This window comes from Vicia villosa, linkage group LG3 (assembly GCF_029867415.1).
Source record: "Vicia villosa cultivar HV-30 ecotype Madison, WI linkage group LG3, Vvil1.0, whole genome shotgun sequence".
In the NCBI taxonomy this organism is placed as follows: Eukaryota; Viridiplantae; Streptophyta; class Magnoliopsida; order Fabales; family Fabaceae; genus Vicia; species Vicia villosa.
Window position 1 is genome coordinate 105,345,935 of NC_081182.1, and position 12,335 is coordinate 105,358,269.

The 12,335-nt window shown below is 43.4% G+C and overlaps 2 protein-coding genes across 2 annotated transcripts; both read left to right on the forward strand.

Moving 5' to 3' along the window:
• Positions 1–364: 364 nt before the first annotated feature.
• LOC131656491 (uncharacterized) lies at positions 365–4,520 on the forward strand. The gene is made up of 2 exons (XM_058926198.1): positions 365–734; positions 2,736–4,520. Exon 2 carries the CDS (start codon positions 2,984–2,986, stop codon positions 4,283–4,285), a length of 1,302 nt encoding a protein of 433 aa, XP_058782181.1. The 5' UTR covers positions 365–734; positions 2,736–2,983; the 3' UTR covers positions 4,286–4,520.
• Positions 4,521–6,007: 1,487 nt separating this feature from the next.
• Positions 6,008–8,056, forward strand: LOC131658727 (uncharacterized). The gene is made up of 4 exons (XM_058927993.1): positions 6,008–6,985; positions 7,121–7,414; positions 7,535–7,747; positions 7,847–8,056. The coding sequence occupies exons 1-4, from the start codon at positions 6,008–6,010 to the stop codon at positions 8,054–8,056; spliced, it is 1,695 nt and encodes a 564-aa protein (XP_058783976.1).
• The last annotated feature ends 4,279 nt before the right edge of the window (positions 8,057–12,335 follow it).

Below are 12,335 nucleotides of genomic sequence, written 5' to 3' on the forward strand. Positions count from 1 at the left end.
TTATCGTTTCGGTATACCTTTTGACTTGTAAATGCTTGTTTTGGTTTTCACATTTTTAGTGTATATATTTGATCTACTTTTGATTGCTATCTCATGTTGCTATTTTTGTTTTCATGTGCTTATGCTTAAAAAGTGTATTAAATGTCATATTCCCGTTCGTGAACGTGTGTAATTTGTCTTCGTTTGTACTTTGTCCGCTTACGGATGATTGTTACTTCTTCTTGATGCGTTTTGTATATACTTTCTCATGTGCTATGTTTCTACCTCGTGTAGTTGTTATTTTCCTGTTATCGCATTTTATGTTCTACCCAATTGCTCATTTTCGATTTAGTTTGTAGTACAATAATGCAATTCCGATTGCAGTGTCTTGTTATCTCTAACGTGTGTGCCAGTATGCAAGGTAATATGGAGGCTCTTTCCGGTTGATGCTCTCACTCGTGTTCCGCTTTATTTACGGGACACAATACATCTTATCTCTGATTCGCGTTACTATACGCATCCTTTATCATTATATTTGCTTGTCTGGATTTCTGTTTCCCTTGCAGGTGTATGATATTCGTTGTGCTCAATGCACATGTCGGCGCGTGATTTACTTTCACCGCGTCGACCCTTGATTGCTTACGCGGATTTTAATCGGAGTGCTGACATGTTTGCTGTTGCTTTTGCTAGCTCGCTCACGGGATCCTAGTTTCTTTGCTTTTCTTCGCTATAGTTTACGGATCATCATCCGTTTGGTATTAATTTCGTTTCATTTTATTTTTCTCGCACTTTATCGCTTTCTCGCATCATCCTTTAACATGAGAAGTAGGACTTAGACATGCATCTGACCAAGCCCTCGAAAGAGGCTCTGTTTTTGTTGGTGTGTTTATATTTGTGCTTTGCGGCAGGGAGTCACGGTGTAATAAGACCTATATGGCACTCCGTTAAGTCTTCATAGAAGGCACGCGGAAAGGTTTAGCAATCAACCCCCGCTTAGTCTCATCGAGTCCGTTCGATATGCGCACGCTACGCGTTGCTCGCTTCTGAACTAACACAAGATCTTGTTATCGAGTATGTCATGAAAAGGGTTCATGCAATCGGACCCCTGCCTTTTCTATAGCTCACGTTGATCGACGTTGACGCTCGGTGTATGCACACACCGTTTTCCTTTTGGATCCGTGACGGCTTGGTTGCTGAGAGGAACCCGCTCCTCTTGTCTATGACCCGATCATTTTCGCGAGGTCTAATGCTTGGTTGACTCGGGTGATTTGCTCCCCTTGGCTATGGCGGGACCGCTTTTCTATCATTCGGTCAGTGCCGGTGGTTTTGTTTGCTTTACGAGCGGAGCTCGTTTGTGTGATATACTTGTTTGCATTCGTTTTCCCCCGTAGGTTGATAGGCTAGTTTAGACTTGTACCCTTTGTATGATAACATTAGGTAGAAAGCTTTCCCCTTAGCTTAGGTTTTCCTCATGCATTCTTTAAAACACAAACCACACTCTTTGATTTTCTTTTCTTAAGAGCTTGTTATTTCTGCTCCATTCCCAGCATAAGTTTCCAAAGGTCGAGCAGCGGAGTGTGAATGTAACTCGTTCACCTAAAAAACATAAAACAAACAGAAATTAGTTAGCCGAGCTACGGTACCTCTGATTCCGCAAAACGGATACGTAGGCAGCAGGGTAGGGCCCGTGCGAGTATAACTCTTTCTTTTCCCTACATTTTGCATGCATTTTAGTCCAGATTAGCACAGTTTGCTTACTCACCCATAGTTTTAGACACAAGCGTGGATACCATCGAGTACGATGGGCGCGAGGGGTGATAACACCTTCCCCTCGCGTAACCGACTCCCTTACCTTTTTTCTCTGGTCGTGAGACCGTTGTTTTGTTTTTGTGGTTTGCTGGCATCCACTTCCTTTTCAGGATAAATATGTTAGTGGCGACTCTGTTATTTTTTGCGGTAGCGACAGCTGGCGACTCTGCTGGGGACGTTGACCTATTGCGGGTCCGGATTTAGCGAGTCAATCCTAGCGCTTGTGTGTTTATCTTTAGGTGTTTTATTGCTTTGCATATTTTCCTGTTTGCATTGCATTCTATGTGCGCTTTTACTTCTCTGCATCATATTCTAGACTGTCTGGATCTCTGTCTGTTGGGTGGGTGTTTCAAGAGGTAAGAGGCCCAATACCCAGGCTATGTGTGAAACATAGGAACCCTAGGATAGAGTGGGAGCATGGTTTGTTTCGAGGTGTACGCCTCGGGATGGATTATGTGAATACGAGCAGAATAGTGGTTTCAAACGGAGGTATTATCGTCACCTGCATCCGTGCTGTGACGGTGCTTACCTTTGAGCAAACCGTATACTGCATTTCACGACCTTACCTTGGCCTAGATTTTACTCGTGAGTGGGGCGGGAATCAATGATCATATAACAGGTACAATGTTGGTGACCGTTGTTCTCGTTCATGGGTTACCGCTGTTCTCCTTCGTGGGTTACCGTTGATCTTGTTCGAGTGGTAATCTGTGTTATATTCCAGTGTGTTGTTGGTTATGGGTTTTGGTTCCATGGATCGACATTTTGTGTTCCGTATGGTATACCATTTGGGGCCGAACTTTTGACTTTGTACAGTGTGTTACCGGCAGTCCAGAATGCCCGGTGGGCGGCACTAAGTCCCACCACTTTGCATCATAGCATATTTATTTTCCAAAAGATACGCAAAAAAAATGTATATATAATAAGCATTTGCATGTCATATTTTTCAGGGATATTCAGGAGTTCACTCAAGTTGAAGATGGACATTTCCACTGATACCGTCAAAGAAGCAAAGAGACATACGCACACCTACAGTTTCTTCTGAGAGCCGTTGACCGCCTTAGAGGGTTTGAGTTCATTGATAACTGCTTTTTGTCTGAAGAGTTTCACTGATAATTATGGGAACATTCTGACTTTGTTAGAGACTGTGGTTGAGATTCCTGCTTTGGAAACTTTGACGCAATTCTATGATCCTGAAATGAGGTGTTTCAAGTTCCAAGATTACCAGTTGGCTCCGACATTGGAAGAGTACTCCATTATTCTCAATCTCAAGATAAAAGAAGAAGTTCCATTCATCGACGTTCCAAAGGAAGTGAGCTTCAAGTCGATTGCTGCTGCTCTTTATTTGAGCATAAAAGAAGTGTCTGATAATTGGAAATCGAGTGGAGTCTCGGGGTTCTCTTTGAAGTTCTTGGTCAGAAAAGCCAAAGAGGAATTTGAGAAAGATAATTGGAACGCATACAATGCATTGCTTGCTGTGGCCATTTACGGGATTGTGATGTTCCCGAATGTTCCCAATTTTGTGGACTCGGCTGCGATACACATCTTCATGGGAAAGAATCTTGTTCCTACATTGTTGGCCGATACTTATTATGCCGTTCATTCCCGATATGAGAAAAGTGGTGGTGCTATCACTTGTTGCCTTCAGTTGTTGTTCATCTGGTTCCTCTCTTTGTTACCCAGCAAAGGACCTTTTGTGAAGACAAGGGAGACACTCAAATGGACCCAAAGGATTATGTCACTCACTTCCTATGATATCCAGTGGCAAAAGCACCGAATTAATGTTTCCGAGGTGATAGTTGGATGTGGCGAGTTCGATAATGTTCCTTTGGTTGGTACTAGAGGTTGCATCAATTACAATCATGTGGTATCTCTGCGTCAGTTGGGGTATACCTTGAATGACAAGCCGGCGGATTATTTGGTAGCGGAGACGGTCTATTTTGAGAAGGGGTCGGATCCAGAAAAATTGAAGAGAATAATTGTGGCTTGGAAGAAGGTCCGTAAGCATTGTGGAGCTCATTTAGGGAAGAAAGAATCGCTTGCTTTGACGCCATATGTTAAGTGGATTGAAAAGCGGGTCGGAAAATTGTTGCTGCCATATGATAGAGTTGCACCACTTCAAAAGCAACCTCCTTTGATTCTATCTGAATTTGTGCCAACAGAACTTTACAAGAATGCTTTGGTTACCAACTACCGGTTGCACGAAAGAGAACAAGAGACCAACTTGAAATTCTTTGAAGAAAGAGATGCAAAGATGAGGTTGATGCACCAGCTCAAGCAAGTCGAAGGTGCAAGCTCAAGTCAGGCAAGTGTCCAGAGGCGTCCTTATGAGTTGCTAAAAAAAGATTTGCGCTGTAAGCAACAGGAGTGTCTACAGTTACAAAGATCAGAGAATAGTCTCAAGAGACAGAAGCGGGATTCAGATAAACAGCTAGCGGAAGAGAAGGCCAAGTCAGCTCGACTTGAAGAAGAGCTCGCAAGACTCCGAGCCCAACGGTGAGGAGATGGAGAAGCTCATTCTGTTATCAGGCGATCATAGTGCTATTGTGGAGTAGATTTGCTGTTTATTCTTGATGTTTGTCGCCCATATCCAGGATTGTTTGATGGGGTCGCATTTTGATATTCTGGTTTTCTTTTGTATGCCTTATGAGCACATTGTGACACGATTATGTGTTTTGTTTGTATGAACTCAAATTTGCAATTATGTTTGAATGAAATATGCTCAGTTTGATGAAGTATTCTCGTGTGTGGATTGTTATTCAAATATATTCGGTATCAGGGTTGCTATGTCCTATCTGAAAGTGGGATGAACTCTTGGATACCTGAAACTTGACAAACATTTCATGCATATCATTCATATATCATACATGTCATATATTAGCAGGTTTCGCAGGTCTTATATCTTATGTCTCGCTGTTTTGTTACCAGAAGGTGTTCTAAGACGGCTAATCACCTGTATCCGACTAGGAGCAATCAGAGAAGGCACATGGAACAGATTCAGGAACAGATGGCAAAAATGAGAGCTCAATTGATGGAACGGATGAATGCGCAGATGGCGCAGTTCATGGAGGCACTGACTAATGTGACAAAGGGGCAGGATGACTTGCGAGTTCTCGTCGAGAACTCCCAAAAGAATGAGAATGGAGGACATCAGGGGCTGTTTGACGATGTGTCTGGCAGGATTGACGATTATCATGATCCGAATGAGTTCAATCACAAGGGAGGGCACTATAATCCTTTCAATCAGCGTCATGGATTTCCACCTCCACCTCCGTCTCGTCTATTGGGGAGGAGAGATACTCAGAACCGTGGTAATTTGGATTTCAATGGTGAGAACTTTGATTAGGTATCAAGGCATAGTGCTGAAGGTGCGCGTGAGGAAGTTGAAAGGTATCGTCTGATTGAGGAACGTCTTAGGGCTGTTAAAGGCAAATGGGTGTTAGGCATGGATATCAATGACTTGGGGCTGGTTCCTGGTGTGAGGATTCCACTGAAATTCAAGGTTCCATCTTTCGACAAATACAATGGCGCGACTTGTCCCATGACTCATGTTAAGGCGTATTATCGGAAGATGTCAGTATACTCTGAGGATGAAGGCTTTCTAATGCACTTCTTCCAAGATAGCTTGGCTGGAGCTTCTTTGGAGTGGTATTTACAACTCGAGCGCACTCATATTCATTCTTGGAGAGATCTTGTGGAGGCTTTTGTTAAGCATTATCAATATAATGTTGACATGGCGCCTAATAGGACCCAGTTGCAAGGTCTAGTGCAAGAGTCCAAGGATTCCTTCAAGGCATACGCTCAGAAATGGCGTGAATTGGCAGCAAGAGTGCAGCCTCCCATGACTGAGCGTGAGATGATTGATATGTTCACAAGTACTCTATTTGGACACTACTATTTGGCTTGTAGTACTTCTGCAAGCTTTGCTGAGATGGTTAGATGTGGCGAACGTGTCGAGGTGGGCTTGAAGATGGGAACGATACAGTTGGGTGGTGTTGCTAGTTCTACTGGTGGAAAGAAACCGTCAGAGGGTCATGCCAGAAAGAGAGAAGGAAACACGGACGCTGTATATGGGCGAAGTGGCAAAGGAAGAGGTAATTCTCAAGTCAATGATGTTATTATTCTTGTGCCGCAACAACAACAACAACAATAGGGGCAGAGCCCTCAATATCAAAATAACCAGTATCGGCAGAGAAGGGATAGAAAGATTGACCCGATTCCCATGACATATGCTCAGGTGTTGCAACATTTGCTCAAGATTGAGAAGATTACTTTTAGAGATGCTCCGCATGCTCCGGATACGCGATCTCCGAATTACAATGCAAATGCACGGTGTGCTTTTCATTCAGGCGCTCCTGGCCATGATACAGAGAGGTGTATTGCGTTGAAGAACAAAGTCCAAGACTTGTTGGACCAAAAGATTATTCAATTCACTCCTACGCCCAATATTGCCAATAATCGGATGCCTACTCACGGAGGTTCGGGTGTGAATTCCATTGAGAGTGAAGAGATAAGTGTTGTATCCAAAGTGGGCTGTTCGACTTTTCCTCTTGTATCTGTGAAGCAACATCTGGTCAATAGCGGCATCTTCCCGGGCTGTGGTGTGGATTGTAAGAATTGCAAGAGTCAGCCCGAAGGTTGTGCTGATTTGAAAAGTATGGTACAAAAGCTGATCGACGAGGGTCCTCTTCAATTTTATCGAAGGTTGAGAGGCGCGGAGAGTGAGGATGGTGAAGTGGCTGTGATCTCAATTCCTTATGAGCCAGTTGCTCCAGTATGTATCCAAGTGCCTATTCAGATACCTGTAAGTATCCCATATGAGGAACAACCAGCGGCGTTAATGATTGTCGTTCCAGGGCCAATTCCATATGAGAGTGAGAAGGCCTTCCCTTGGCATTATGGTTCAGACGTGTATTACTATGGCACGAAGGAAGAGGGTGAGCCGTCTAAAGAGAAACTTGTGGAAGACGCAGTTGCAAACACTGATAATTTCGCTGGTACCGGTAGAATCACTCGCAGTGGCAGGGTGTTCTCCCCTCAGCCAATACAAAACAATGCAGATGCTTTGGCTAAGGCCAAAGGCAAACAAGTGATGAATGATGTCCAGAATTCTCCGATTCAGAATGGGACACCTGATAGTGTTGTGCCTTCCAAGGATGTGGAAGAGTTGTTGAGAATTATCAGGAAGTCTGATTACAAAGTTGTTGAGCAGTTGGGTCAGACCCAATCAAAGATTTCCATCTTGCAATTGTTGATGTGTTCAGAAGGTCATAGAGATGCTCTCTTAAGAATTCTGAATGGTGCTTACGTGCCGCATGAAATATCTGTGAATCAGTTAGAGGCGGTGGCCAATAATATTTCCGCTGGAAACGGTTTGGGATTTACTGATCGTGATCTTCCTCCAGAAGGGAGAAACCATAACAAGGCGTTGCATATTTCGATGGAGTGTAAGGGGACGACTTTGTCCCGTGTTTTGGTTGATACTGGTTCTTCCTTGAACGTGCTTCCCAAATCGGCCCTCATGAGAATTGACTATGCTGGTGTTGAGTTGAGGCCTAGTGAGTTGGTGGTACGTGCCTTTGACGGTTCAAGGAGGTCTGTGTTTGGAGAGGTAGATCTACCAGTCCAAGTGGGTCCTCAGATCTTTACCACAACCTTTTATGTGATAGATATTCAACCCGCTTACTGTTGTTTGTTGGGACGGCCCTGGATTCACAAGGCTGGCGCTGTGACATCCACTCTTCATCAGAAGTTGAAGTATCCGGTTGATGGTAAAATGGTGACGGTTTGTGGTGAGGAGGATTACATCGTGAGTCACTTCTCTTCTTTCCGGTATGTGGAGATCGAAGGTGAAATACATGAGACGCCATTCCAAGCGTTTGAAGCTGTAAATGTTGTGAGAACTCCTCCTTATGAGATAACGAAGCTAGAAACGGTTATGTCTTCCCTGAAAGACGCACAGGTTGTTGTCAAGACTAGAAAGGTGGAAGGCTGGGGGCAAGTAATTGACGTGCGTCCCAAATTTGACAAGAATGGTCTCGGTTTCAGTCCTGGAAAGTAGATTGCATCGCCAAAGCCTAATATCCTTAGCCCGGTCAAGATTGTGAGTGGTGGTGTCATTCAAGATGGTCAGGTTAATTCCATTGTCAATGGTGAAGAGGTGGATAGTGACTGTGATTTTGATAGATGGATTCTTCCAAGTGCTCTTGGAGAGAAGATCAACAACTGGACAATCGAAGAAGTCATTCAAGTCACACAGGCTCAGGAGTAAATTTCTTGTTTTTGCTTTTCTTATCATGCAATAATTCTTACGCTCTGCCCAAGGCGTAGTGAATCATTTGTAGGGCCATGCAGTTCGCATTTTCAAAGTTAATCATGAAATAAAAGAACGTTTTTGCATTCAAATGTTTTGCTCTTTGTCTTTCTTTTTAAATTTTTCCTTTCAATGGCAATGTTTTTGCACACACTTGCACATAGTTTAATAAAAATAAAACTAAAATAAAAACATCAATCATGCAGATGTTCCACCGCCACGGATTCCATTGGTAACGGTTCCGCTATTGCTTATTATGATTTTGACAATCCGATCTACCAAGCCAAGGAGGAAGCTTATGAACATTGTGATCTCCCCGATGAGTTTGCCAGATTATTGAAACAGGAAGAAAAGAAAGCGATTCAACCGCATCGGGTGGCAATTGAGATGGTGAATGTTGGCACTAAAGAGCATGTCCGAGAAGTCAAGATAGGGGCTACGCTTGAGAATAGTGTGAAGCAGAGGCTTATTGCTATGTTGAAAGAGTATGCGGATATCTTTGCTTGGTCCTACGAGGATATGCCGGGGCTTGATACAGATATTGTGGTACACCGTCTACCTCTCAAGGAAGATAGTCCTCCTGTCAAGCAGAAGCTTCGAAGGACTCGCCCAGATATGTCTGAAAAGATTAAGAAAGAAGTTGAGAAACAGTTTGATAGTGGCTTCTTGCAAGTGGTGAATTACCCGCCGTGGGTTGCGAATATTGTTCCTGTGCCCAAGAAGGATGGAAAAGTCAGGATGTGTGTTGACTACAGGGATTTGAATAGAGCGAGTCCGAAAGATGATTTTCCTCTCCCCCACATTGATGTGTTGGTGGATAACACGACTCCTTTTAAGGTGTTTTCCTTCATGGATGGCTTCTCTGGTTACAATCAGATAAAGATGGCACCAGAAGACATGGAGAAAACAACGTTTTTCACCCCATGGGGAACTTTCTGCTATAAAGTCATGCCTTTTGGGTTGAAAAACGCAGGGGCAACGTACCAGCGCGCCATGGTGACTCTTTTTCACGACATGATTCACAAAGAGATTGAAGTGTATGTCGATGACATGATTGCAAAGTCTCACACTGAAGAAGAGCACTTGGTTCACTTGCAGAAGTTGTTTGAAAGGCTTCGGGAATTCAGGCTGAGGTTGAATTCAAACAAATGCACTTTCGGAGTGCGATCCGGAAAATTGTTGGGCTTTGTTGTTAGTGGAAAAGGTATTGAAGTCGATCCTACCAAAATAAAAGCCATACAAGAGATGCCTGAGCCGAGAACAGAAAAAGAGGTCCTTGGTTTCTTAGGGAGATTGAACTACATTGCTAGATTCATCTCTCATCTTACGGCCACTTATGAACCAATATTCAAATTACTAAGAAAAGATCAGACGACCAGGTGGAATAATGATTGTCAAAAAGCGTTCGAAAAAGTGAAAGAGTATCTGCAGGAACCTCCGATACTAATGCCTCCGGTGCTAGGAAGGCCTTTGATTATGTACCTCACAGTTCTTGAGAATTCAATGGGATGTGTGCTGGGTCAACATGACGAGTCTGGCCGAAAAGAGCATGCAATATACTACCTTAGCAAAAAGTTTACCGACTGTGAATCCCGATACTCACTGCTCGAGAAAACTTGTTGTGCTTTGGTGTGGGCTGCTCGCCGGCTGAGGTAGTATATGTTGGTTCACACCACCTTATTGATTTCCAAGATGGATCCTATCAAGTATGTCTTTGAGAAGCCCGCTCTTTCCGGAAGAGTAGCCAGGTGGCAAATGATTTTGACTGAATATGATATCCAGTATACTACCCAGAAAGCCATCAAAGGTAGTGTGTTGGCGGATTATCTTGTGCATCAGCCTGTCGATGATTATGAACCGATGAAGTTTGAATTCCCCGATGAGGATGTCTTGTACATTAGAGATTGTAACCTTCCTGGACCATAGGAAGGACCCGAACCAAGATCGCGATGGACGCTCGTGTTCGATGGGGCCTCTAATGCACTCGGGAATGGTGTTGGAGCTGTAATTACTTCTCCACCAGGCTTTCATATTCCGTTTACAGCCAGAATCTATTTTGATTGCATCAATAACATGGCTGAATATGAAGCCTGCATCTATGGTATCAAAGTTGCGATTGATTTGCGAATCAAGTACTTGAAAGTTTATGGGGATTCCAATCTTGTCATTAGCCAGATAATGGAGATTGGGAAACTCGCCATCAGAATCTGATTCCATACAAAGAGCACGTGATGAGACTCATCCCGTACTTTAATGAGATCACATTCGAGCATATTTCTAGAGAAGAGAACAATCTTGCTGACGCTCTCGCTACTTTGGCTTCTATGTTCAAAGTGAAATGGGCCAATGAAGCGCCTAACATCACCATCAACAGGTTGGATGAGCCAGCATTCTTCTTTGAGGCTGATGTTGAATTAGACGGAAATCCATGGTATCATGATATCAAAAAGTTCCTTGATACTCAAGAGTATCCTCCGGAAGCGCCGGTGACTGATAAGAAGTTTCTGAGAAGGTTTGCAGCTAAGTTCTACCTCAACCGTGGGGTATTGTACAAGAGGCATCATGACGGTGTGTTTCTCCGATGTGTTGTGAAAGAAGAAGCTTCGAAAATCATCAAAGAAATGCACGAAGGCGAGTTTGGTACCCATTCTAGTGGGCATACGATGGCTAAGAAGATCTTGAGGGCTGGTTACTATTGGTCCACTATGGAAACTGATTGTCATAACCATGTCAGAATTTGTCACAAGTTCCAGATCTATGCCGATAAAGTGCACGTGCCGCCTGTGCCTTTGAATGTTTTGACTTCTCCGTGGCCTTTTGCAATGTGGGGCATTGACATGATTGGAGAGATTAAGCCTACCGCTTCTAATGGACATCGCTTCATTTTGGTTGCCATCGATTACTTCACCAAGTGGGTTGAAGCTGCATCTTATGCGAATGTCACCAAGCAAGTGATTACTCGCTTTATCAAGCACAACAGAATCTGTCGTTATGGGATTCCTGAGAAGATCATTACTGATAATGGATCGAATCTCAATAACAAGATGATGAAGGAGCTTTGTGAGTTCTTCAAGATCAAGCACCACAATTCTTCTCCGTATCGTCCAAAGATGAATGGCGCTGTCGAAGCGGCTAATAAGAATATTAAGAAGATTGTGCAGAAGATGGTAGTGACTTACCAAGATTGGCACGAGATGCTACCTTTCGCCTTGCATGGTTATCGCACCTCTGTGCGTACATCGACTGGGGCGACTCCTTTCTCACTTGTTTACGGTATGGAAGCGGTATTTCCTGTTGAAGTTGAGATTCCTTCCCTGAGGATTATGAAAGACGTTGAGCTTGACGAGTCAGAATGGGTACAAAATCGGATGGATCAGTTGAACCTCATTGACGAGAAACGCTTAGCGGCTATTGGACATGGTCAGGTATACCAAAAGAAGATGAGAAAAGCTTTTGACAAGCGGGTGCGAACCCAAAGCTATAAACCAGGTGATCTGGTACTCAAAAGAATCATCCTTCCTCAGGGTGATCCTCGAGGCAAGTGGACTCCGAAGTATGAAGGCCCCTTTGTTGTGCAGAAAGTATTCTTTGTAGTAAAAAAATACTTCGCATAGACCTAAAAAAAATGAAATAAAAAAGAAAAAATGGAAAAAAAAAAGAAAAAAAAAAAGAAGAAAAGAAAAAAGGAAAATGAATCAGGCAAAAGAATGAAAAAGAAACAAATATACCCGCTAAGTTGAAAACCCGAAAGGGCGACTTAGGAAAAAAAGGGACAAAAGCAAACGACTACATCTTGCATGCCACCTTGGTAATCACTCTTCATACATGCTTAAGGCTCCCAACTGAGGGATAAGCAAGACTCCGTGTTCTTGAGTTTGCACCTGGCAGCTCAAATCCCTAAAGCATTCTCTAATTCCAATTGTCGTGTTTAGGGCTCCCGACCGAGGGATAAGCAAGACTCTGTGTTCTTGAGTTTGCATCTGGCAGCTCAAATCCCTAAAGCACTCACCAAACTCCGGCAGGTCCATAAGTTCAGTGATGTTACATCAATCAGTCGTCAGATCGGGCAGTGATCAATCCTAATGAGTACGGTCTTCCAAAGTAAGGAGATGAGAACGTCAAGGTTATAAAAGTGATAGCGGGATCGAAACCAATGGATATCCGTTTCACATAGCCATTTCTCTTGTATTCAAAAATGTGTAGTTACCTCTTACTAGGAACTACTTCCTAAATGTAT

Excerpts from the sequence above, each read along its gene's own strand:
- LOC131656491 (XM_058926198.1), top strand. The coding sequence starts at position 2,984 with ATGAGGTGTTTCAAGTTCCAAGATTACCAGTTGGCTCCGACATTGGAA.
- LOC131658727 (XM_058927993.1), top strand. The coding sequence starts at position 6,008 with ATGACATATGCTCAGGTGTTGCAACATTTGCTCAAGATTGAGAAGATT. Across the intron at positions 7,415-7,534 it reads AGGTAGATCTACCAGTCCAA|AAGTTGAAGTATCCGGTTGA; the intron begins GTGGGTCCTCAG and ends ACTCTTCATCAG. Across the intron at positions 7,748-7,846 it reads CTTCCCTGAAAGACGCACAG|ATTGCATCGCCAAAGCCTAA; the intron begins GTTGTTGTCAAG and ends CCTGGAAAGTAG.